Here is a 27,834-nt window from a genome sequence, read left to right as displayed (position 1 = left end):
TATTTTTCTTTTTCTGACTGGCTCATCTCACTTAGCATAATGCTATCCAGGTCCCTCCATGCTGTCTCAGAGGGTATGAGACCCTTCTTTTTTACAGCTGCATAGTATTCCATTGTGTAAATGTACCACCAATTTGTATCCATTCATCTACTGATGGGCACTTGGCTGTTTCCAGATCTTAGCTATTCTAAATAATGTTGCTATAAACATAGGGATGCATATTTTCTTTCTGACTGGTGTTTCAGGATTCTTAGGATATATTCCTAGAAATGGAATCACAGGATCAAATGGAAGTTCCAATTTAATTTTTTGAGGAAATTCCACACTGTTTCCCATAGAGGCTATACCAGTCTGCATTCCTACCAGCAGTGTACTAGAGTTTCTTTTTCTCCACATCCTCAACAGCAGCACTTGTTGTTTGCTGACTTATTGATGGTAGTCATTCTGGCAGGTGTGAAGTGGTACCTCATTGTCGTTTTAATTAGCATCGCTCTGATTGGTGATTTCAAACATTTTTTTCATGTCTCTTGGCCATTTGTATGTCCTCTTTGGAGAGATGTTTATTTAGGTCCTCTGCCCATTTTTAAAAATTTTCTTTATTCGATTGTTTGTTTTCCTCTTGAGTTGTATGAGCACTTTATATATTTTGAAAATCAACCCCTTATCAAATATACTGGCAAGTATGTCCTCCCATACAGTGGGTTCCATTTTCAATTTGATGCTGGTTTCTTTTTCTGTGTAGAAGCTTTTTATTTTGATGTAGTCCCATTTATTTTTTTTCCATTGTTTTTCTTGCCCTAGTTGTATCAGTGAAAATTTTGCTATATGAGATGCCTGATATTTTGCCGCCTACATTTTCTTCAAGGATTTTTATAGTTTCACAACTTACATTTATATCTTTTATCCATTTTGAGTGTATTCTTATATATGGTGCAAGTTGGTGGTCTAGTTTCATTTTTTTTACATGTGCCTGTCCAACTATTCCAACACCGTTATTGAAGAGACTAACTGTACTCCATAGTATGCTCTTGCCTACTTTATCAAATATTAATTGAGAATAATGACTTGGGTCGATTTCTGGGTTCTATGTTCTGTTCCATTGATTTATATGCCTGTTCTTGTGCCAGTACCAGGCTGTTATGAGTACAGTGGCTTTGTAATATAACTTGATATCTGGTATTGTGATTCCTCCAACTTTGCTCTTCTTTCTCAAGGTTGCTGCAGCTATTTTGGGTCTTGTTTAGTTCCATAAAAATTTTTGGAGAGTGTTTTCTAGATCTGTGAAATATGCTATTGGTATTTTAGTAGGGATTGCTTTGGGTAGTATGGACATTTTAATGATATTAACTCTACCAATCCAGAAACACAGTATATTCTTTCACTTGTTTATATCTTCCCCTCTTTTTGTAACGTTCTAGAGTTTTCTGAGTACAGGTCTTTTATCTCCTTAGTTAAGTTTATTCTTAAGTATCTTAATCTTTTTGTCGTAATGGCAAGTGGGATTGATGTTTTATATTCTCTGAGAGTTCATTAGTGTTGTATAAAAATAATTTCTGGGTGTTAATTATACTGCTACATTGCCTAAATCATTTGTTCAGTCTAGCAATTCTTTGGTGGAGTCTTAGGGTTTTCTATGTACAATATCATGTCGTCTGTGAATAATCAGAGTTTTACTTCCTCCTTTCCAAGTTGGATGCCTTTTATTCATTATTCTTATCTGATTGCTGTGGCTAGAACTTGCAGTACTACGTTGAATAAAAGTGGTGAAAGAAGACAAATATGTCTTGCTCCTGTTGTGAGGGGAAATGCTTTTAGTGTTTGCCCATTAAGTATGATGTTGAGTGTAGGTTTGCCATATAGTACCTTTATTATGTTGAGGTATGATCCATCTATTTCCACTTTGATGATAGGTTTTATCAAAAATGGGTGCTGGGTTTTGTCAAATGCTTTTTCTGTATCTATTGATATGATCATGTGATTTGTATTTCAATTTGTTTATGTGCTGTATTACATTTATTGATTTGCAAATGTTGCACCAGCTTTGCATCCCTTGAATAAAATGTACTTGGTCATGGTGTATGATTTTTTTTTTAATACATTGTTGGATCTGATTTGCTAGTATTTTGTTGAGGATTTTAGCATCTATATTCATCAGAGATATTGGTCTGTAATTCTCTTTCTTTGTCTTGTCTTTATCTGGTTTTGGGATTAGGATAATACTGGCCTAGAGAAAAAGAGCTTGGAAATGTTCATTTCTGCTGGATTTCTGGAATAGTTTGAGGAAAGTAAGTGTTAATTCTTCTTTCAATATTTGGTAAAACTCCTCTGTGAAGCAGTCTGGGACAGAGCTTTTGTTCGCTGTTTTTTATTGTTGTTGTTGTGTGTGTGTTTTTTTAATTACTACTTCAATCTCATCAGTTGTTATTGGCCTACTTAAGAGTTTCTGATTCTTCCTGATTTAGTTTTGCAAGCTTGTATTTTTCTTGGAATGTGTCCATTTCACCCATGTTTTCTAGCTTATTGGCATATTTCATATGCCACAGAAATACAAAGGATTTGCTTAGAATCCTTTGTATTTCTGTGGTGTCAACTCTTACTTCACCAGTTTCATTTCTGATTTTATTTATTTGGGTCTTCATTCTGTGTTTCTTGATGAGTCTGGCTAAAAGTTTGTCAATCTTATTTATCTTTTCAAAGAACCAGCTTTTGGTTTCATTGATCCGTATGTCATTTATTTCTGCTCGGATCATTATTATTTCCTTCCTTCTACTTACTCCTTCTCTCCTCTCCTCTCCTCTCCTTCCTCTCCTCTCCTCTCCTCCACTCCCCTCTTCCTCTTGCCCTTCCTTCCTTCCTTCCTTCCTTCCTTCCTTCCTTCCTTCCTTCCTTCCTTCCTTCCTTCCTTCCTTCCATCCATCCTTCCATCCATCCATTCTGGGCTTTTCTTGTTCTCTTCCTAGTTATTCAAGCTGTAGGATTAGACAGTTTATTAGCATTTTTTCTTATTACTTGAGGTAGGCCTGTAGTGCTATGAACTTCCCTCTCAGGGCTGCTTTTGTTGTGATCCATAGGTTTTGGGTTGTTGTGTGTTCAACTTTCATTGGTTTCTGGGAAGTTTCTGATTCCTTCCTTGATTTCATTGGTAACGCATTCCTTGCTTAATAACATGCTACTTAGTGTTTTTGTTTTGTTTTTTGTAGTTGCTTTCCAGTTTCATGCCATTGTGATCTGAGAAAATGCTTGATAGGATTTCTATCTTCTTGAATTTGTAGAGACTTAGTTTGTGTCCTACCATGTGGTCTATCTTTGAAAGTTCCACATGCACTTGAGCAGAATGTATATTCTGCAGCTTTGGGGTGAAATGACCTGAAAATGTCTATTAAATCCATTTGTTTAGTGTGTCATTTAGGGTTGCTATTTCCTTATTGATTTTTTTGTCTAGAGGATCTATCCAGTGATGTCAGTGAGGTTTCAAGCCCCCAATCATGGTTATATTGCTGTCAATCTCTCCCTTTAATTCCTCCTGAGTTTTTAAAAAAATATATTTGAGTACTCCTAGATTGGGTGCATTTATGTTTACCAGGGTTATATCCTCTTTTTGGATCAACCCCTTTAGTGGTCTTCCTTGTGTCATGTTATGGTCTTCATTTTGAAGTCTATTTTGTCAGATATGAGTATTTTTGTACCGCAGCCCCCTTTTTTTTCATTTCAATTTGCCTGGAAAATTTTTCCCATCCCTTCACTTTCAAATCTTTTGTTCTGAGGTGGGTCTCTTATAGACAGTGTATATATATATAAAATGTCTCCATATCCATTCAGCTACCCTAGGTCTTTTGATTGGAACATTTAAGCCACTTATATTTAATGTTATTTCTGATAGATACTTATTTGTTGCCATTTTTATTCTTTATGCCTATGTTCCTCCCTCTCTCTTCTTCTTTCAACAGTCCCTGTATCATTTCTTGCAGTGCTGGTTTGGTGGTAATAAATTTCTTTAACCTTTTTTGTCTGTGAAGCTCCTAATTTCACCATCAATTTTGAATAATAGCCATGCTGGATACAGTCTCTGATTCAGTTCCTTGCTTTTCATTACTTTGTATAATTCATGCCACTCCCTCTGGGCTGAAGTGATTTATTGATAAATCAGCTGACAGTCTAATGAAAGCTCCTGTGTAGGTAACTTTCTGTCTCTCTTGAAGCCTTAAAGATTCTTTGTGTTTAACACTTGGCATTTTAATTATGATGTGTCTTGGCATGGGCCTTTTTGGGTTCATGTTGATTAGGACTCTCTGTGTTTTGAGGACTTGTGTGAAACCATGCCAGGGAAGTGTTCAGTCATTATTTCTTGAAACAGGTTCTCTAGTCCTTGCTCAGATTCTTCTTTTTCTGGTACCCCAATTATGTGGATGTTGTTACATTCCATGTTGTCCCAAAGCTCCTCCTGTTTTTTTGATATATTTTTTTTCCAACTGCTACTTTGAATGTGTTTTTTACTACCTTCTCTTCTAATTAGCTGATTCTGCCCTCAGATTCTTCTAGTCTACTGTTGAATCCTCCCAGGATATTATTTATTTCAACTATGTCATTGTTCATTTCTCATTGATTCTTCTTTTTTTTATAAATCTTTATTGTTGAAAGTATTACATATGGTCCCCCTTTCCCTCCACTGACCTCTCCCAGCCCATCCCAGGCCTTCATCACCTGTGTCCATGGGTTATGCATATATGCATACAAGTTCTTTGGCAGATCTCTTCCTACCCATTGGTTCTTATTGTTTCAACCTCATTTTAAAAAATGTTTTTCAAAATTGATTTCAAAGAGAGAGAGGAGAGGAATAGAAAGACAGAAACATTGATGAGAGAGAAACATTGATAGGCTTCTTCCCACCTGCCCCCCACTGGTATTCAAGCTTGCAACCGAGGCATGCGCCTTGACCAGGAATCAAACCAGTGTTTCCCAGGTCGATGCTCAACCACTTTATTCATGTTGGTATAGTTCTCATTAAGTTACTTAAAATTTTCATTAAGCTGTTTGTAGTTCTAAGTTCCTTCACCACCCTTATAACCATTACTTTGAATTTTTTTCCTGACAAACTACTTGCCTCCATTTCATTTGGTACCTTTTCTGGTAAATCCTTCTTTTCTTTCATTTGGGGGTTGCTTCTTCGTCTCCTCATTTTAGCAGTCTGGTAGTCTGGGGCGCCTGGCAAGGCAGGCAAGGGTAGCGGGGGCAGGTCCATGCATCCAGAGGTGACTGGCCATGCTGGGTTGCAGCAGTGGGTCCAATCTGGTGGCTCTGGGTTAGATGCACAGGATTGCTGTGGTGGGTCTGTGTGTCTGGGGGTGCCAGGTCACATCTACCAGGCGGTGTCAGATGGTTAGGGCAGCAGGTCCCTGTGTCCAGGTGGGCCACGTGTCAAGGTAGCAGGGAGGACTGAGCACTATTCCCTGACGGAAGGGGTGAGGTAGGCTGAACGCTGCTCCACTGGTGGAGGGGCTGGGGCAATATGGCAGACCGGGCTGATCGCTCTGCTCATGGATGAGTCAGGGCAGGTTGGGCAGGGCACCTCCCCTCACCAATAAGGGAGGCCCCACGCACTGCTTGTCAATGCAGCCAGCTGGTCCTTAGTTAGGCACAACAAGTTGCTATGTCTGGTCTGTCTGGTCAGTGTGTCTGGTGCTTAAGGTCCCAGCAGTGGGGCCATGTGCATCTGTCTGTGGCCTAGGGCCACTGGTGCAGAGCCGTTCCCCGCAGCTCCCTCTTGTGGAATACCCTCCTGCTCCTTCAAATTGAGCACTCTCCCAGGCCCAGCAGCAAATTGAGCACTCTCCTAGGCCCAGCATCACGTAGCCGTCGGCAGCGCCTCTGACAGAAGTGCCTGAACCACTCCCCCCGGAGCTCCCACTCCATATAGATGCCTGCCCACACTACACCCATGCACACTCTCCCTCACACACATTTATCCACTCACACTCTCACCCTAACTCAGGTCCTTCCCGTCGCCATGTAGGTCTCCTCTGTCTCATTAAATTTTGAAGATGCATGGGACAGTCTTTCTCTAACTCATTATCCTCTCAAATCCTGACCTTTGTCCTAGCTGGTTTGGCTCAGTGGATAGAGCATCTGCCTGTGGACTGACGGGTCCCAGGTTTGATTCCAGTCAAGGGTACATGCCTGGGTTGCGGGCTCGATCCCCAGTAGGAGGTGTGCAGGATTACTCTCTCATCATTGATGTTTCTATCTCTCTCTCCCACCTTCCTCTCTGAAATCAATAAAAAATATTTTAAAAAAAGATCCTGACCTTCCATTTCAGTTCCATCCTCCCTCTCTCGTCCTTTTACTTGGCTAACACTGCTCACCTTTCAAATCTCAGTTTTCATCTATAGGATCCCTTAACTGACCCCGCCCCCTCCCCCCACCCCCCAAAGTGTTAACACTTAACCTGTTATATCCTACTTATTATGATGATAAGCAACATGAGCTTGCCTAACAAGACACTCTGGTCAGCTTCAGTCATCCAAATCAGAGGAAAGAAGCAGCAGTTCCTCTTTTCAGTAAGCCTGCCTTACTAAGAAAATTACCTTCAAAAAAGTCAGTGGACTAGTCAGGTAATTAGGTCCTCTCAAACTACACAAATGGTTGCGTTATACTTTTTATTTTTTAACGAACAGGAATTGCTAAAGAATAAGATGAAATACATAATCACACCATTGACAAGAAGCAAACCTGCTGAGAAATTTTAAATTCATTTAGAAAAAACAAAAAGCTTAGAACAGGAAAATGTATGATCTCTGATACAGCTAGTAAGTACATGGGTTTCCCACTAGGACTCCTAATACCAATAACAACTCTCCTGATAGAAAGCAGAAGTGAGTGCTTTCTCAAAAGCACAACTGCCACAAGTTCTCTGCAGTTGAGCCCACATAATCAGAAAATATAGGCAAGCATTACTCAAACAATCCTGCCTATGCAGAATAGTAATAAATCTATAAAATACTGAGGTATAAATTTCTGATCATTAGCAGGGACGAGAAATGTTACATAATTAAAACTATAATATACAGTGTGAAAAGAGCTATTACAGCCTTAAGTCTCACCATGGTCAAAATGAGTAATTTCAAAAGGTGCAGCATGATGATAAGGCAATTTGCATCCTACAGTGACAATGGACTTTGGAGGAAATATAGCATAATAAAATATATGGTACCCAAACTGTTCACACAGATGACCTAGTTTATCATATGTGAATTGAAATAAGTTCAATAATGTGTTTAATTAAACTTGGGTAAAAGGTAACATTTTTAAAAGACTTCTATTAAAACCATTAAAATATTTCAAATCTTACATTTATTAATTCAAATCTTTAGAAGCTGAAAATTATCCAAAATTCCTCAGGCAAGTGAAGTTTCCTAGATCATCAAGAAAAATTCCCACTCAATTAAAACACACTTCAGCTATACAATACTATACAGCTGCAAAAAAAGAATAAAGAGGCTCTTTAAGATACTTTACAGAAGAAAAAAGCAAGATGTAAAATGAAGGGAATAATATGCTTACATTTGGGCACAAAAGCAGTAACAAAAATAAATAACTTGCATTTGCCCAAGTATAAATAAAACTGTTTAGAAAGGGACATAGGAAACTAGTAATAGTTGCTAGCTGTTAAGGGTTCTGTGTGTGTGCATGTGCTTTGTCAGGGAATAAAGACTTAAGCAAAAATATGGACAAGATGGAAGAGAAACTTTTCAATTGCTTTACATACTTTCTGATTTTCAACCAGGTGAATATTTTAGCTTTTCAAGTTGATTTGAAACACACACACACACACACACACACACACACACACACACACACGAAAAATACCAATTCAAGTCATACTATGGTACAAGTCTGGGAGGAAAAAAGTAAAACAAAGCAAAAAGAAACATCTTTCTTATCTAGAAACTGTAACCCAGGAAAAATTTCTAGTAACTTGTAAGTTTCCCTTTAAAAATTAAAAGTGAACATTGCTGAAAATAGAATAGTACAGTGTCTAAAAGCATAAAGTAATAAAAAAGCAAACTTTGGCAATGATAGCTTATGTTTGTAATGAAGGTCAAAGTCTATTATTTCTTTCACAAACTGTCGTCTTCTGAACTCTTAACCATGATTAATCAAGATAAGCAAGTTTAAAATTCAATTGGCTCTGTCTTCCATACTTGTTATTTTATATGTAGCAACTCATATAACCCAAGATTTTAAAGATACTCACAGGGATATGTGTTTATATATATAAACAAACACATTTAAGTTGTTTGACTTTTATATGTACAATCAAGGTGGGGGGAAGGACATGCAAAGATAAGGTTAATCTGAGAGTAAATAAGTTTAAATTCAATGTACAACCTAACTAAGGACATTAGGTACAACATTTGAGACTCTCCCATACATTATGCATAAGAATTAGGCACAAAAAAAAAGAAAGAAAGAAAGAAAGAAAGAAAAGAAAAAAGAAAGGGGGGAGGTAGAACCTTTCTGAAGTTGTTTTTAAGACTGGCACTTTATTCACAATTGCAGACTTAAAATTGTCGTGTAAAACATTAATAAATACCTAGTCAATAATTTGAAAAATTCAACTCATCGGGTTTTATGTATTTCCTCAGAAAGCGCAATGTTGTTAGTTTCAAAAAGCAACTTTTATTCAAAATGCATGAGCATTTCTAGCTCTGGTTTTTATCACTGAATGAATACCCATAACTAGATGTTTGATTGCAACCGCCACAAAGGAGTAGGAAGTTAACTGATAAAATAAAAGGTAGATCATGTTTTTGTTTTTTTTTTCTTTCTCTCTTTTAAAAGATCTTTACCATCAATAAATCATGAACTTGGGGGTGGAGAGGGAATGAGAGGATTTTATATAATAACAGTAAGTCCATAAAATTATACTATGTACTGTAAAGACAAAAACGAACCAATGATGTTGTCTTTAAATGGAAAAGGGTAACTCTTAGATCCTATGTATACATTTAATAACGTGAATGTTCTACATTTTTAATGTGTAAATTATTTGGCAACTAATTCACTTTAAGTAGACCTTTTACATCTATTTTGTTCTCTATAAATTCTTCTTGCCAATTATCTTTTAATAGATTCATGTTTAAAAACATAATAATCTGGGCGGCCTGAGGGAAGCCAGCCTGGGGCCCGGGTGCCTGCAGGCAGCCCGAAGGAAGAAGCCCAGTTCCCTGGTACTTACGGGCAGCTGGAGGAGGGAAGCAGCCCGGGTCCTGGGTCCCGGGTGCCACAGGGAAGCTGGTGCTGGCAGCCGGGGGAAGGAAGGCCTACTCTTGCACGAATTTTCATGCATCGGGCCTCTAGTGTAAACAATAATAAACAGAGCTACTTTAAAATGGAGCTGGAGCTGCTATTCTAGTGGAACTGCCTTGCATGTCTTATGCCCCAAATCTTTGGAATGTTAATACAGGGTGAAATAACCTCTGAATTTGCCTAAAGCAACACTGTGTACCAAACTAGTTGGAAAGGTAACAAGAAAGCAGTTATATACTGGATTGAAAATTAAAAGCACTGCTTAGAATTAACATCACTATGTTGTGTTATCTACACCAGTAGAAATGCCTTCCTTCTACTGATATAATTGTTATCCTTCCCTTTCTCATAAATACCCATTGCCTTTGTTTCGTAATCAGAACAATTGCTTCTGCCTGAATCAGTGCTTTCCGGAATAACTATTCTTACTGATCTCAAATAAATGCGTGTTGCCTCTCACTTTGAAAGGCCTTTTGATTTATAGGTCAACAGTAGGTTCCTATATGTTAAGAATAAGGTCCAAACTCTTTGGCAAGGATTTAAGCTCTTTCTTAACCTGTGGTAATCTGCAGATGCCGAAACATACCATACTTTTCATTTTAGTTTCATCACACCTGGATATGAATCATCCCATTGTCCAGTATATCCATGCTGTATACACTAACCACCCATTAGTCACTAAATGGCTATTTTGGTTATCAGATCAACTATCACAGTATTCCAGTGCTTGTATTCAAGTAACCCTTATTATTCTTAATAATATCCCCAACTTCAAGCGTAGTGATGCTGTCCATCCCTGGAGATTGGTAAATCCATAGGTACCCATTGAAAATGACATACTCACTGACATGAAACACTGTCAACAAAAAATTCATGTCTGTGCTTGTGAGGTGTGTTTGCTGAGAGTAAACACATATGTACGTTACTCAAGAATTCATGCAAAAAATTCACACAAAACAAACCCAGGAGGATATAGACAAAAATGTTAGTTATTCCTGGGGGATGGGATTTATAGATGTTTTGCACTTCTGTCATATTATTTTGAAAGCTGCCAAACTTGCGCTGTACAATAAAAATACCATGTGAATCATATAAGCAATTTCAAAACTTCTAGTAGCCAATACGTAAATTAAAAGTAGATGCATTTGGTGATTATGGCTTATGGATAAGTGAAATGAATAACAGCAATGTTATCAGGGGAAGCAATTGCATTCTCTGTTATAAGGTACTGCTACTTGCCCTGGCTGGGTAGCTCAGTTGGTTAGTTGTCCCGCTATGCCAAGGTTCAGTCCCAGTCAGAGCACATACAAGATTCAATTAGTGAATGCATAAATAAAGTGAAACTAAATTTTACTAAACATTTCAGCAAATATACTATGCTGAAACAACCAACTGATGTTTCTCCTTCTCAAATCAATACATAAAAATTAAAAGTAAAAACAAGGTACCGCTACTATCCATTTAAAATTGAACATAGATTGGTTGTAACTGTGTACCAACTAATTCACTTTAAGTAGACCTTTTATTGAAAATAGAATAGTACAGTTTCTAAAAGTATAAAGTAATAAAAAGTGTACGCTACAAACAATGGCAAAATCTTTTTTAAAAAGTATAAATTACTTCTTAGGAGAGAAAATGAAATCATATAAAATGCTCAATTAAAACCAAACAAAGCAGAGTAAGAGTGGAAAACAAAGGCCACGAATAAAAAACAGTTAACAAATATAGTCAATATTAATTAATTATATCAATAAGCACTTTAAACGTAAATGGTCTAAAAACACCAAATAAAAGATAGATTGACAGAGTGGATTAAAGGAAACAATCAACTATATATTGTCTACAAGAAACCTATTTTTATTATAAGGACATATAAATTAAAAGCAAAGGGCACTAGCCGGTGGTTTGGCTTAGTGGATAGAGCACTGGCCTGTGGGCAGAAGGGTCTCATTTTTGATTCCAAAGGCAAATGCTCTGGTTGTGGGCTGATCCCCAGTAGGGGGCGTGCAGAAGGCAGCCAATAAATGATTCTCCCTCATCGCTGATGTTTCTAATGTCCTCTCACTCTCCCTTCCTCTCTGAAATTAATAAAGGTACATTTTAAAAAATAAGTTAATTAAAAGCAAAGGGATAAATGAAAATATACTATGCTGACAATAACTGAAAAAAGCTGGAGTAGCTATATTAACTGTGGGCAAAACATACTGCAGAGCAAGGAAAATTATCTAGGATAAAAAGGGGCATTATATAATGATCAAGGGGTTAATTATCCAAGAACACATAAGAATCCTTCATGTGTATGCATTTAACAACAGAGCATCAAAATATTTGAGACAAAAGGTGAAAGAATCACATGGAGAAACAAATGAACTCATTATTTTAGCTGGAGATTTCACACACCCCTCTATCAATAATTGACATATCCAGCAGGCAGAAAACCAGTAAGGGCAGAATTGAACTCAACACCATTCAACCATCAATCAGCTGGATCTAGTTCCCATTTATGGACTACTTCATCCAACAACACATTGTTCTCAAGCTCACATGGAATAATTACCGAGAGACCACATTCTGGGCCAAAATTTGTGGGATACAGCAAAAGCAATGCTTAGAGGGAAATTTAGCATTGAATGCATATATGAAAAAACAACAAAAAAGGATCTAAAAATCAATTGAGTAAGCATCTATTTTAGGAAACTAGAAAAAGAGCAAATTAAATCCAAAATAAGCAGGGGGGGGGGGGGAACTATAGCATAAATCAATGTAATAAAAAACAGGAAATCAAAGGGAGATATGAAAAGACCAATAAAAATGATATATTTCTAGACAGGGTAAGGTAACCAAGATAAAAAGAGGGAAGACACAAATAACAAAAATGAAAGAGGACCTATGTGCACAAAGGTAGATGTTATGAACCAATTATTTGAAGGATACAATCTACCAAAATTCCCACAAGGAAAACTAGCTAATCAGAATAAACTTCTAGCAAAGAAATTTAATCTATAATGAATAACCTTCCAAAAAAGAAAACACTAGGCCCAGATGGTTTCACTGATGAATTTTACTAAACATTTAAGGAAGAAATGATACAAATTCTCTACAATCTCTTCCAGAAGATAGAAGCAGACGGAACACTCCATAACTATTCTTTGAGGCCAGTTAACCGAATACCAAAACCAGACAAAGCTATAACAACAACAAAATTACAGATGCATACATCTCATGAAAATAGATGTAAACATTCTCAGCAAGTTGAAACCAACAATACATAAAAAGAATTATGTTCCATGATCAAGTTGGATTTATTCCAGGTATGCAGCATTTGATTCAACATTCAAAAACAAACTAAAGTGCCCTAGCGGATTTGGCTCTGTGGACAGTGTTGGCCCATGGACTGAAGGATTGCAGGCTGGATCCCTAGCTCTGGTCAGAGCATGTGCAGGAGGCAACCAATCAATGTGTCTCTCTCACATTGATGTTTCTTTTTCTCCTCTCCCTTCCACTTTCTCTAAAAATCAATGGAAAAAAAAATCCTCTAGTGAAGATTAACAAAAAATTTATAAAAGTTTTAAAAAATCAACTAGAGCAGTGGTCGGCAAACTGCGGTTCGCGAGCCACATGCGGCTCTTTGCCCCCTTGAGTGTGGCTCTTCCACAAAATACTACGTACCCTAATTAATAACAATGTACCTACCTATATAGTTTAAGTTTTAAAAATCTGGCTCTCAAAAGAAATTTCAATTGTTGTACTGTTGATATTTGGCTCTATTGACTAATGAGTTTGCCGACCACTGAACTAGAGTAATCCATCACATTAAGAAGCTATAGAAGAAAAAACAAATGATCACATGAATAAGATACCAAAAAGCATTTGATATAATCCCACACCCATGATAAAAACTCTCAGCAAACTAAGAATAGAGGTGAACTTTCTCAACTTGATAAAGAACATCTATAAAACCTAAACTAACATCATACATACTACTAACAAACTACATGCTTTCTGACTCAGTATCAAGTACAAAGCAAGGAACAAAGTCCCCTTTCACCACTCCTATTCAACTCTGTACTGCAAGTCTTAGCTAATGCAAGGAGAAAAGGAAATAAAAATACACATCGGAAAGGAAGAAACCAAAGTGTCTTTGCTTGCACATGGCATGATTATCTATGTAGAAAATCCCACAGAATTAAAACAACAAAATTCCTGAGACAAATAACCAAGTATAGCGAAGTTGTAGGCTACAAGGTTAATATGCAAAAGTGAATTGCTTTCCTATATATAGCAGTGAACAACTGGGATTTATAATTTAAAAACAAATACCAATTACATTAGCACACACAAAAAAGAAAAATAAGTATAAATCTAACAAAATATACATGAGAGCTTTATATTTACAAAATTCTGATGAAATAAAAGGAAATGTAAATAAAAAGAGGCATTTTATATTCATGGATCAGGAAACAAAATATTGTTAAGATGTCAGTTTTTCCCAATTATATCTATAGATTCAAGGGAATATCAAAGTTATTTTGTGGGTATCAAGAAACTGATTCTAAAGTTTACATGGGAAAATATGTAAAATAAAATAAAAAGTTTATAATGGAAAGGCAAAAGACCCATACTAGCCAACACAACATTGAAGAAAAAGAACAATGTCAAAGATTGACACTATCTGACTTCAAGACTTACTATAAAGTTATAGTAATCAAGGCAGTATAATTTTGGCAAGAGAAGAGACAAACAGATCAGTGGAAGAGAATAGAGCCCAGAAGTAAACCAACATATTCAACAGATCTCTGACAAAGGATCAATGACAATCCAATGGAGAAAGGATATCTTTTTGAAAAATGGTGAAAAACTACATATCCGTATGCAAAAAAACAAACAAACCCCAATCTAGACACTGACCTTAACATCTTTCATAAAAATTAATGCAAAATTGGTTACAGATTTAAATGTCAAATGCAAAGCTATAAAATTTCTAAAAGATAACATAGTAGAAAATGTAGGTAACCTTGGGATTCACTTTTTAGAAATACCAACCAAAAACAAACAAGCAAACAAACAAACAAAAAATACACAATTCATGAAAGAAATTGATAATTTGGACTTCATTAAAATTAAAAATATCTACTCTACAAAAAAACACTGATAAAAGAATGAAAAGCCACATACAGGGAGAAAATATATGAAAAAACACACATTTAATAAAGAATGTGTTTAGACAAAGAACTCTTAAAACTCAACAATAAGAAACCCAACAACCCAACTAAAAGTTGGGCAAAAATGATTATAGCACTAATCAAAAGAAAGCTTCAGTGGCTATATTAATATCAAAGTTGATTTCAGAACAAAGTTTATCAGGGACTATGGGGGTCATTTCATGATGGTTAATTCTTTGAGAGGACATAATTATGAATGTTTATGCATCTAAAATATATGAAGCAAAACTATAGAATTGCAAGGAGAAACAAATTTATAATTATAGCGGAAGAATTCAGTACTCCTTTCTCAATAATTGATAGAGCCAATAGAAACTCTACTAACTTGATATAATTAACATTTGCTCAACACTCCACCCAATAAGACTGGAATGCATATTTTTAAGTTTATAAAGAACACCAATTTAGACCACATTTAGGGCTATAAAACACTGCTCCATAAAAAGGATTTATATATAGTCTCCAAAAAAATGGAATTAGGTTAGAAATTGATAATAAAAAGACATCTGGAAAAAAACCATAAATCTCTGGAAACTAAAATGCATACATCTGTAAGAACCAGTGGGTCAAAGAAATGAAAAGGAAAATCAGAAAGCAACTTAAAAAATAAAAATGAAAATACAACATATCCAATATGTAAAGCATATTTAGGAGGATATGGATAGCACTAAATATCTATATTAGAAAATGAAAAAAGGTCTCAAATCACCTTAGTAGTTACTACCTTAAGGAAAACTAGAAGAAAAGTAAATTAAACCCAAACTAAGCAGAAGTAAATAATAAAGATCAGAGTAGAAGCCAATGAAATACTAGTAGTAAACAAGAAATATTTGTAGTATTATTATTTTCTAAAATATATTTTCATTGATTTCAGAGAGGAAGGGAGAGGGAGAGAGATAGAAACATTATTGAGAATCATTGATCTGCTGCCTCCTGCACGCCCCCTACTAGGGATTGAGCCTGCAACCCAGGCATGTTTCCTGACCACTCAACTACCAGGTGGTCAACCACTGAGCTGGGCTATTTACCGATTTTAGAGAGAGAGGAAGGGAGGGAAAGAGATAGAGAAACACTGATCAGCTGCCTCCCATATGCACCCCAACTGGGGATAGAACCTGCAACCTAGGTATGTGCCCTGACCGGGAATCAAACCAGCAACCTTTTGGTGTGCAGGATTACCGTCCAACCAACTAAATCACCTGTCCAGGACTCAACAAAAAACATTAAAAAAAAAATAAAATTAATAAACATCTAGCCAGACTGATTGGGGGGGGGGAGAAGGGGGGAGGAGGGAATCTCACACGCCTGGGATTTACTTAAAAATAATTCAGGTGGTGGTGGTGGGGTTCAGAATGGGGAAGGTGGGTAGGAATATAAAGCAAACAAGATTAGCTATGAGGTGATAATACTATCTTACTTTGTATGTGTTTAAGTTTCCATAATAAAAATGTTGTTGTTTTTTTTTAAACTTGAGGTAGATATAAATGTACCTCATATAAACTGCCCAGAATATGACCCCTTTTAGGTAAAATGCAAACAGATGTAAATGTAAATATAAAATACACACATATCCTATGCATATAAAAAGGGGAAGAGTCACATCAAACAATTTAGAAGAGCTTCCTATGGAGCCTAATTGTATTGAGAAATGAGAGAGGTAAAGGGTGATTTTAACTTTTAACTCTGTACAGTACATTGTGTGTGTGTGTGCACACTTTAAACAATGAGTATAATTGGGTGTTACTTTTGTACTCAAAAAATATTATGCATAGGCACATAAAAATAGCCAGAAAATGCTGAAAATGAGAATAATGAAGGACTTAATGCTAATCAAATAATACCATTATAAAGCTACACTAATTAAAAACTCTGTATCCTGGCAAATAAATAAAATAAATAGAAGAGAATGCAGAAGTGGATCTAAACAATCTGGTAATTTATTAAGTAAATTATAAAGGTAGCATTTCAAATAGGCAGGAGAAAATAAGTGGTACTGGAATAACTAGCCATTTGTAAAATTATCAAGCTGGATTTCTACTATACTCATTTTCCAAAGTCACTTCCAAAAATATCAAAGATAATATGTTCAAAATAAAACCATAAAAGTACTAGGAAAATGTGAGTAAATATTTTTGCAATTCTGAGCTGGGACAATATTAAATAAAAACCTGATACACAAAAATTTAAAACCAATACAGTGACCAAAAACACCAAAAATAGTTCTATCAAAGATAAACAAAACAACTGCCAAAAATATTGTAATTTGTAATTTAATTACTATCCCTAAAGAGTTCTTCCCGTTACTATGAAAAAAAAAACAGGTAGAAAAATGGTCTAAAGACAAGAAAAGCAATTCACGTAAGAAATATAAATGACCAACAGACACGTAAAGATAATTAACTACAAATGGAACAATGAGACTTTTTTGGCCAGTGCAACTGTCAAAAACAAAAAAAATTTTAAATCCTAGTGTTGATGAGAATATATAGTTTTGTAGCAACTATTTTGAAAGAAAATCCAGCCATATCTATTAGTATTTCTAATGTTCATTTCTAATGCCCTCTAACTTCATTTCTTAGAATTTATTCTATAGAAATACTTGGAAAGGATACGTAAAAATATGTATTTGAATGTTCATTATAGCATTGTTTCTAAAGGCAAAAACTTGGAAAGTAAACATACCCATTGTTGAGCTAAACTGTGTCTCCCTAAAAGATATGTGGAAGTCATAACCCCTGTATCTGTGAATGTGGTTTTATTTGGAAAGAGGGTCTTTGGAGATGCAACCAAGTTAACATTGCAGACCAGTAGTTTTATTGCTAGCTTTACCCAGTGGCCAGATACATTTCTATTGAATGAGTACAAAAAACATTTTACAAAAATATTAAAGGCATGCCTTAAAATTAAATATCCATTGCATTTTGAAGTTATTTATTACATGTTCTTACAAGCTAATATCTTTTTAAAGTATGATGCTTTGTCAAACACTGTGTAATATGAAAACATGAGAATTCCCGTGATTCATCCGCAGTGTTTAAGATGAGGTCATTAGGAATGACACTAATCCAATGACTGGTGTCCTATAAGAAGAGAAGACAGAGACAGACAAGTTGAGAACACCATGGGATTACAGGTAGAGATCAGAGTCATGAATCTATAAGCCAAGAACATTAAGGACTGCCAGCAAATGCTAGAAGCTTAGAGAGAGGCATGGGACAGATTCTCAGTGTCCTTAGAAGGTACCAACCCTGTGACACCTTAATTATGAAGTTCTAGCCTCGAGAAGTATGAAAATAAATTTGTGTTTTAAATCACCCAGTTTATGGTACTTTGCTACGGCAGCCCTAGGAAACTAATACACCCCATCGACAGAGGTTAAGAAGTTACAAGAAATGCATAAAATACAGGATGAAGTAATAAAAAGTATGCGACAGATATAAATGGGAATGAAAATATATGCAAGTTACATTAATATGTGAAAAAGTTTAAATTACAGAATACGTATAATACCATTTTCTGATAAATTAAAGAGAACATCTTTCTTCCCTTTCAACTCCTCATTGAAATCTATCCTTCTCAAATGCTGGCCAAGTCAAATGTGAGCCAGACTGCCTCCCTCTGTAATCCTGACCTGCACTGACACCATCCCAGATCTAATTCCACTCCCAAGACCTCAATAACAACACTCTGCAAGGATTCCAAAGTTCTAGTCCTGCAATTCTTACTATCTAGCCATTTCCACTAGGAGGTTCTGTTGTCATCTAGAATTCACACAGCTAATTCTTTTTCTTCACAGTGTTTTGTAGAGTATAGCTTTGACATGGCAACTAGATTTCATCTACTATGAACCTGGACTGATTAGTAGTGGCTGCCTTTAGGCATATGCTGAGTATTCAAAAACCATTCCTGGAAGCAGTAAGGAAAAATGCTGTGAGGGCTAGATGGTGTGTGCCTTGAGTACAAACAAAGACCAAGGACTTTGTATCTCTCATAATCCTTTTTATGTTGCAGATGCTGTTATAATTCAAGTTCCTTAGCCAGGTCAGGCCTGCTGAGATAATAAGTACAAAAGTGTTTAGTAGATGCCCAGCCAGTATGGCTCAGTGGCTGAGCATCAACCTGTGAACCAGGAGGTCACTTGGTCAGGGCACATGCCCTGGTTGCGGGCTTGATCCCCAGGAGACAGCCAATCAATGATTTCTCTCTCATCATTGGTGTTTCTCTCTCCCCCGCTCTCTCTGAAATCAATAAAAATACTTTTTAAAAGTGAGCAGTAAACTTTAAAGCATTTCTATTATCCTACATAATAAAAAGGTAATATGTAAATTACCATCACTCTGCTACGCCCACGATTGGGCCAGCGGGAGGCGCAGGGGGCAGGACTCGGGGTGGCCTGGGTGGTGATTGGGCCGGCAGGACGCTGAGCTCAGCGTCTGCACCATGGCTGTGCTGCGGCACAGAAGGGGCCTCTGGGCCACGGCTGACGAGGTGGCGCGGGCGGGCAGCGCGGCTCCCGGGGGAGGAGTCTGGCGGCAGTTGGGCCACAGGAGCGCGCAGAGGTGTCCACAGAGGATGCGGGTTTCTGTGCAGCCTGGGCCGGACAAGGGAGGGCTCATGAGGGAGCTGGAAGGCAGAGCAGGCGGCGGCGGCCCCAGCCTTCCTGGGCGGGAGGCAAAGGCAAGACCCAGGCCTGGGCTCCGGCCGCCGGAGGACCACGCCCCCGCCCTGCCGCGCCCTAGGGGCCCAGGGACTTCGGAGCTGCCGGCCACACCAGGTCCCGACCAGCGGACAGACAGCCTACACGTGCATGATTTAATCATGCACTGGGCCTCTAGTGAATAATAATTTCCAGTTTTTCCCATCTCTAGATCCTTCCTATCTTGACATTTTTTGAATCAAAAAACTTTAGATCCCTTACTACTTAGGGACTAAAGCTCAGCCTCTAAGTCTGATTTTCCAAAACCTGGACTCATTTTACGCTTCATCATTCACTATCTCCTCAAGCAAATACAATTCTCAGTTTTAGCCAAGCCAATCTATTCAATACTTCCAAATACTCGATGCAAATTTTCTACTTCAAACTTGCTCCCACATTTCCCCATACTTCAACTGAGCTGCTTCCTTGCTTATGACAAGCCCCACAATGATGTATCCCAGTGACCCCTCTTTCCTCTCTATTCAAATTTTTATTATAGACTAGCTTGTAAAACATATTTTTTGTGTGCATAATTTTTGTGTTCCGCAGCTATGTAGCAAGCAACGAAGGGGTAAGAACTGAACCTTACTTACCCCTTCTTTATACAAGGTACTGGGAGGTTATTATGTACTCAGTAAGTCTCAATACTTGATCATGATGATATTTCATTAATAAAAAGTAAAGAAAATCATTTGAGTTTCTGACTAGCTTTATGCATTGCTTATAAATTAATCAGCTCCATTATTATGAAAATTTCTTAGATATTTAGGTATCCTCTGATATTTTTATGGCAATAAAAGTATTCACCATAGTAGAGGAAGCATTTCATTTAAAATTTTTAATTTTGGAACCAGAGGTATAATAAATAATTTTGCCTATTTTTTAATTCTTAAAAATACTAGATAATTTTAACTTCTCCAAATCTAATATAAAAGTTTACAATGAAACTTGAAAAACATTTCATTGCCCTAAAGTTATTGTATATTTGGCTCATAATAATTTCTATCTCCTCATATCATTTTTAATAGCACATTATATTACTGAATGTCTTTTCTATTTCCTTGTTGTTTCACTTTATCTGATATTTAGTGAATACTCCTTTTACAGGGACAGATTTCTGTAGTAAATAAGTTTTAGAAAAATCACTATGGCAGAGGAAGCAAGTGGCCAAGAATATTGAGGAACAATTAAAGTAACAAATAATCATAGTAATTGAAATATGAAGTTACTATAAATCTTTCATTTGATTCTATTTTCTAAAGGGGGCTTTTCTAGATTTGCCTTTTCAACATTCTTTACATCCATTTACAAACATTTGTTCTCTTAAAAAAAAAAGGGGGGGGGGGTCACAATGCCTCTATAACACTGATTCCAAAATGAAACTGATGTTTCCTTATTAATTTCATTTTCTTATACTGATATTATAGTGCTGTAATCTACTTCTTCTAAGAATACTGATATGGATAAAAGCAGAATATACTTTTGTTACACTGTATTTATGAATCAAGTTAAATATGCCAAAAATCTTCTAATTACTAAACACTTAAAAATACTAGACTGTTCAGTCATACACCAATAAAAAGTGTATTTACAGTTAGTAATATTTGTTACTGTAGACAAGAATGTATGAACTTGTTTTGCTTCTAGAAGCTTTACAGTAAAAGTGAACTCTATTAATAATGCTGGGTTCTCATCTATTGGACAGAGTAATTTACACGAAGCTCAACTTTATCTGCTCTTTCAAACTTTAACTTTGAATCAGTCTCTAAAATAAAGTCTGTTCACTGTAACTATTGAATCTAGCACAAACTAAAAATTTTAAAAACCGTTTTTACCTTAAATAAGCAACAAAATGTAACAGCTAAATATCATATCACTAATAAAATTTCATGTAAGAAATAAGGTTCTAGTTGGAATTAATTTGTCAATAAGAGAAACTCTTAGAAACAACTCCACCTTAATTAAAAGGCACCATACTTCTAATAAGCTAAATATTCCTTGCAATCACAAGAAATAATTCATAATAATTCAAATTAGTTAAGACTGACAATCCTATTACTAATGCCTTTTAATGATATTCACCCGACTTTTCAAAGTAAAACATTTATTAAATTGTTATGCTTTGAAAAAGGTTAGTAAGAAATGGGAATTTGCAATGAAATTTCTGATTATCTACCTTTTACTTAGATATATCTTTGTCTCTAGTGTGCAAAACACATGTATGCCAAAATTAACAGAAGGCTATTCTTTTCCTGCTACAGAGTCCCTGGCATCTAGAATAGTTATAATGATAGAATATTAAAGCTGGAAAGACTGGTGTTATCTTGTCCAAGCCCTCATTTTTAGATTAGGAAAATGAAGTTTAGGAAGGCAGAGATTCTTATTCTTGTTCACGTTCACAACTGGTGGTGGAGCACAGACTAAAACCCAGGAACTCTTTAACTCTTATACCAGAATCCCTTTTTTCCTCTTTGGTCAGGGGTGCTAAGGCTGGCCTAGAATTCCCCAGAGTTCAGTTCCAGCTACTGCTTAACTCTAATTTATAAACTCTAATTAATTGACATTTAAATACAATTGTGAGAATTTCCCTAAATCAAAACAAATACAATATAGAGTTCAAATTTTTTACTTTAAAACCTTCTTGCCAGTAACAGGAATGGTACTAATGATGGCATTCTTTCATATGCTTTTTCAAACTCCCCAAACACTTCGTGTCATGCACTCTAAGTGCTTTACATATATTACGGCATTATTTTCTAAATCCTTGACTAAGCCCATTTTACAAATCTAGACACTGAGGCTCATACTGGTTAAGAATTTTTCGTGTATAATAGAGCAGTGATTTTCAATGGGTGTGCCACAAGAATTTTTAAAACATGCAATACCTGACTATTTAGTCAAGGGCAATGACCTCTTTTCAATTAGATTGTCAAATAAAAAAAGTGACAACAGCCAACACAACAATAGCCATCCTATCTAATAAAAGAATAGTATGCAAATTAACCACCACTCCGCTACACCCACCAGCCAAACAGGAGTGAGTATGCAAATTAATCCAACCAAGATGACTGCGGCCACAGAGCGAGCAGGAGTCTTGGGTTTCCTGGGCAATGGAGGAAGCTAAGCTTTCCACACACCCTGGCTGGCCAGGCCTCCACTCAAGACTGCAAAGTTTCAATTATAGAAGATAAATAAATCCCAACAAAAATGGCTGTGGCCACGGAGCAAGCAGGAAGCTTGGCTCCACTCAAGGCTACAAAGTTTCAATTATAGAAGATAAATAAATCCCAGATACCAGGGCCTCCACTTGGGTTGCCGGGGGGCATGGCTGGCCTGCAAACCACCACAGGCCCCTTGCCTAGGCTGCCCCACACCCCAAGGGAACCCCCACCCTGATCTGGGACACCCTTCAGGGCAAACCAGCTGGCCCCCACCCATGCACCAGGCCTCTATCCTATCTAATAAAACAGTAATATGAAAATTGATCATCACTCCAATACACAAGATGGCTGCCCCCATGTGGACACAAGATGGCTGCCACAAGATGGCCAGCAGGGGAGGGCAGTTGGGAGGGACCAGGCCTGCAAGGGAGGGCAGTTGTGGGCGATCAAGCCTGCAGGGGAGGGCAGTTAGGGATGACCAGGCCTGCAGGGTAGGGCAGTTAGGTGTGAGCAGGCCTGCAAGGGAGGGCAGTTAGGGTCAAAGAGGCTGGCAGTGGAGCGTTTAGGCATCAATCAGGCTGGCAGGGAAGTGGTTAGGAGGTGATCAGGCTGGCAGGCAGAAACAGTTAGGGGCAATCAGGAAGGCAGGCAGGCGAGCAGTTGGGAGCCAGCAGTCCTGGATTGTGAGAGGGATCCCAGATTGGAGAGGGTGCAGGCTGGGCTGAGGGACACACCCCCTCCCCCCCCCCTCCCCGTGCACAAATTTTGTGCACTGGGCCTCTAGTCCAGTATAAAAGAAATCAAAATTATGCCTATTTTTTTTTGTCAGACCTGCAAAAAATCTATTTTTGGTGTGCTGCAGAATTTTAGTAGCTTATATGTACCATGAGATGAAAAAGGTTGAAAACCGATGTTATACAGCTAAGAATAACAAGAAACAGGATTTATAACCCAGATCTGGATTCTTCTAAATGTCTACTCTGGCACTTTGTAGTCACCTTTTTCCTCTATACTAGGCAAGATTGCTTTCTCAGCTTTGTATATTCCAAATCCCATGAATTTTTAACCTTTTTCCTTCCACATTACTCAAGGTGAAATACATTTCCACCCCTAACTCCCTTAATTCAGGCCTTCATCAACACAATGACCACTCTAAGCACCCTTCCCTCAGTCTAGACCTATTTAAGGATTTTGAACAGAAATAAGTAATTGTTGGACACTTACTGATACTACCTCTATCAGTAGCAACATTAAACCACTTTGTTTCCCTAACAAATAAAGACTTTATTAGTAGAACATTAGAAATGGAAGATCTTAACAACCTGATGAAGCAATAAGAAATGCTGAATGAGCTCCTAAGTAATAAACAAGTTAGCAATTAGAACAATTCAATGAGTATTCAGTAATCTGTATGCTAGATGTTATAAAAATTATATAGAAAACTACACAGGCATGAAGTCCAATCTCCCAGAATTATATACAGGATGAGAAAACAAACACCTAAAGAATATAAGCAAGTGCTAGGAATTAAATGAAATGAAGATTAAAGTTGGTTAATAAAAATGGTATCATTAAATCTTGAAACAAACAAACCAGGTGAGTATGACAGGGAAAGGTAACTGCCAATAACATTACTAAACCCCAATCCTTTTAGGCCAGAGATGGTTGGTTGCAGAGGGCTAGTATAAGGTTTTTATTTTTTCCAACCCTTACCTAATTTCTTACTCAGGACTATATATTAAACTCCACTTGGCAAGAGAGCACATACTCACTCTTTATAGAAAATAAGTTAAACCACACTACATGAAAGACAACAAAACTAACTATAAAACAAAACCTGATAATCTTGTTTTAACTCTTTTTAATTATTCTAGAAAATACTACCATCTAATGAACTATTTACTTTATGTGGAAGCACATAACACATATATTACATATGAGTAGCCCTGTGCACGAATCCATGCACCAGTAGCTCCCTGCCGCCCTCCAATAACTCTCTGCCTGCTGCCCTGTAGCTTCCCCCACCCCCTCCCCCCTCATAGCTTGCTGCCCTGCCCCTTCCTGTAGCTCTCTGCCCCACCTTCCTGCTGATCCATGATCTGGAATTCAGCCTAGTTCTATGCATTTGTAATATCTCCTCATAATTCCAATGCAAACTAAATTTGAGAACCCAAGCAGAAACCCTCTTTGCTCCATAACATACTATTATTAATAGGTCCCCTGACTTTCCAAGCTGTTTCATACCTCTCATTAACCTGGGGGAGTACCCACTAATCTTAAATATTTAAGTATACACCATTCTAAAAAAGCTTTTACTCATTCTCTTTTGGTCCCCTAAATCCTTATAAAAATAATAGCCCATATATTTACATACAGTCCTTCTAATCCACAACCCCACTGCCCCCATAAGATGGTATCCCTATTTCGGAGATAAGAAAACTAATTTGAGGACAGGGAGCTTAACTTGTCCACAGTGACCACATGAGTTTGAACCCGTCTCCTGACTACAAAGCAACACATTTTCCATTGTAACATGCAGCTTCTTACATATCACTCTGAAGTATTGACTTACACATCAGTTTACACATTTGCTTCCCTTTTTTATACACAAAGCTTCTTGAGGGCAGGCATCAACCCTGGGTTGACCTCAACATTTAGTTACTCCATACATATTTGTTGAGTGAATGAAAGACTGAAATGCCTGAGAGCTGGCACTGTAACAACTCCTCTGAATACAGTTGCTGAACAAATTTGGTCTGACCTGTAAATCTTATTGCTGAACTTTTTTTTAAAAATGAAACAATGTATTTCAGTATTATCTTAAACTACAAAAAAAACAAACAAAAAACCTGCATAGTCAGCAAGGGGGGGGAGGGGCGGCAGGGGAGATTGTTCCAAAAATTAAAATATCATTCTTACTTTACTCTCTAGTAGCTTGAAATGTCAAATATTAAAGTAATCTTTGCAATAATTTCATACCAGGAGAGCAGGTAACTATAGCAGTGTGGTTTTAAATGACAGAAATTCAAAAGGTAAAGTTTATTACTAATAAATGACATAAAGAAATTAAACACTGAATACAGACAGTTTATTTGCAATCCATTTATGCTAACTAGTAAAAAATATTCTTTATCACCGTATTCTTCCACATCTGTCATTTATTGAAACCAGTACTCCTTACAGGTAAGCACAGAGCAATTAGTCAGTATACTTGCAATGTCCTTCCTGCCTAAAGCTAATGTGTTTGGTATGTAAAACAAAGAACATACAACTACTTTCTGACAGCAAATGTAATAAAACAACAATGTTTTTATTTTTCATTTGCAGATAATTTAACATTTAAAGTGCTAGTGATTTACCTAAGTTGAAAATATGCAATAAATGAGGGCTTAAATAAGAATCTTAAACTTTACATCAATTTTGGGTTAAACAAAAGTTATTAATCTTTTAATACCACTTCCAGAAATAAACCAATAACAAGAAAGAAAAACCACTTCTAAAACAACATGATGTAGTGGAAAGGACAACAGCCTAGGCTTCGGGAGTCCTGGTTTCCTAGTTCTGGTCACATGACTAAATTGCTGTGTGACTTAGGGTTCACCGGCACAGTTTTCTCATTTGTTTAAAAAAAGCTGGGGGGGTGGGGGAAACTTGATTGTCTTTAAATTAGTTTCCCAAAATTCCCATTTTAAGCCACCTCTCTTATTTCATTCTTTCCATAAGTAAACTCAACGTATGTCCTTTAAGATCTAACTTCTGAAATACGAACCACATCGGAGTTGAATGTACTGATTCAATGTCCAATTGGATAGGACGGGATACAAAGAGTAGACTCCTATGAAGTTAACCATGAATGCAGTAATTTTCCGGAAACTGTCAAAGCCTAACTACTCCTAGGCAGGTGTAGCCTGTTTTGACACATTGAACTCTACTCTGCAAAGATGCAGACCTGTTCCATGGACATTTTTTGTAGGTGTTTCTTGGGTTCCGGCGGCACCCACCCTGCAGGTGCTAACAAGCAACGAGGGGAGAAAGGGACCCACGCGGCGTTTCAGCAAACTCAGCCACAGCTCAGCCAGCCACCGCAGTCGGCAGCAGCTGGACAAGGCCCGCACCACGGAACAGGGCCTCCCCACCCCCAGACGTGCCAGCAGCCAATGTAATGAATGCTTCCGTCAACAACACGCATTCCCCTTCCCACAGCGGAACTGCTTGCTCCCAGCCAGCCATCTGGGGTCTGAACAGGCCGCACACCACCAACCTAAGAATCATTCGCAGGCCCCAAAAGGTCAAGAACTACTAGAGTTCGGTTCCCCTGCACATGGTTGTGGGGAGAGCAGCCCCTCCTCCCACCCAGGTAAAAAAAAAAAAAAAGAAAGAAAAAGAAAGAAAGAAAAGGAAAATCAGTGGGGAGGAGAGTAATAACCAGGCCTCGGCGAGATTCCTAGAGAAATAAAACCCCGCTGCTCTGGAATGGGAAGCAGTAGCATTGCCTGCCCTCGTCCTGAACCGATGCACTCGACTTCACTGCCTCCTGAAACCCTAAAGTGGGATTAAAAACAACTTTATGGTCCGTTTCATTCATATTTGGGTTTCTTTTTCCGACCGACCCACTGCGGAAACCTCTGGTATTGTGCAGACCAAGCGGTAAGAGGTGAAGCGAGGGCCAGGACGGGGGCCCGGTGAGAGAGAGCCAGCCGCTCTTGCAAGGAAACCGCGTCGGGACCTCCCTGCGCTAAAGTTTGAGCCAGCAACAAGGGTGCGGACCCGGCCGAGCGGGGCTCCGGGACGGACGGACACTCCCCACTCCCGGGCAGCTCCGGAGGCGGCGTCCGGGGCCGCGGCCCGCACCGCCCGCACCCGGGCAGCGGACCTAGGGGAGCGGGGTCGGGGCGCCGACGCGGGGCCAGAGGCCGGGGGAGGCCTGGCCGGCGGCCCGACCCTCGGCGCGCTCCCGCCTCCTGCCCACTCCCACTTCCCGGCGTCGCGGGTCTCGGCCACTGACCACACATTTCTTGCCGAGGAAGGTGAAGAGGGACTCGTTCTCCTGCGGGGTGAGCAGCAGGGACCCCACGTTGGCGACCCTCCGCGGCGGCGGCTGCTGCTGGCCGGAGCTCATGGTTCCGCCGGCGCGGCTCCGAGTCCAGGGCCGTCTCCTCCGGCGAGTGGGCGAGCGCGCGCTCCCCTCGGTGACAGGGGCGGGAGGAGGGGAGTCACAGGCTCAGCATCTCGCCACTCCTCCGGCGCCAGGAGGAGGAGGCGGCGGCGGCGGCGGCCACGGGAAGGAGGAGCCGGCGGCGGGCCGCGCGGAGAACGGGGAGCCCCCAGCTCCCGCCCGGCGAGGCTCTGGCCGGCGGGCCGCAGTCCTCGCGCTCCGGCGACCGCGCTACGCTCCCTACTCCGCCAGCCCTCCTCCGGCGGCGGCGGCCGCACGATCCAACATGGCTGC

At 38.5% G+C, this 27,834-nt stretch overlaps 1 protein-coding gene across 1 annotated transcript in view; it reads right to left on the bottom strand.

Moving 5' to 3' along the window:
• Positions 1 to 27,586, bottom strand: part of WASL (WASP like actin nucleation promoting factor) — an 86,384-nt gene extending 58,798 nt beyond the window's left edge. Inside the window, exon 1 of the mRNA XM_054725915.1 lies at positions 27,391 to 27,586. Coding sequence (XP_054581890.1) covers positions 27,391 to 27,504 — 114 coding nt within the window. The 5' untranslated portion in view covers positions 27,505 to 27,586. The remainder of the gene's footprint in view (positions 1 to 27,390) is intronic.
• Between the last annotated feature and the right edge of the window lie 248 nt (positions 27,587 to 27,834).

Source organism: Eptesicus fuscus, chromosome 14, assembly GCF_027574615.1.
Source record: "Eptesicus fuscus isolate TK198812 chromosome 14, DD_ASM_mEF_20220401, whole genome shotgun sequence".
NCBI classification, from domain to species: Eukaryota; Metazoa; Chordata; class Mammalia; order Chiroptera; family Vespertilionidae; genus Eptesicus; species Eptesicus fuscus.
Note: the sequence above shows the minus strand (reverse complement) of the source record. Positions and strands in the feature narration are given on the sequence as shown.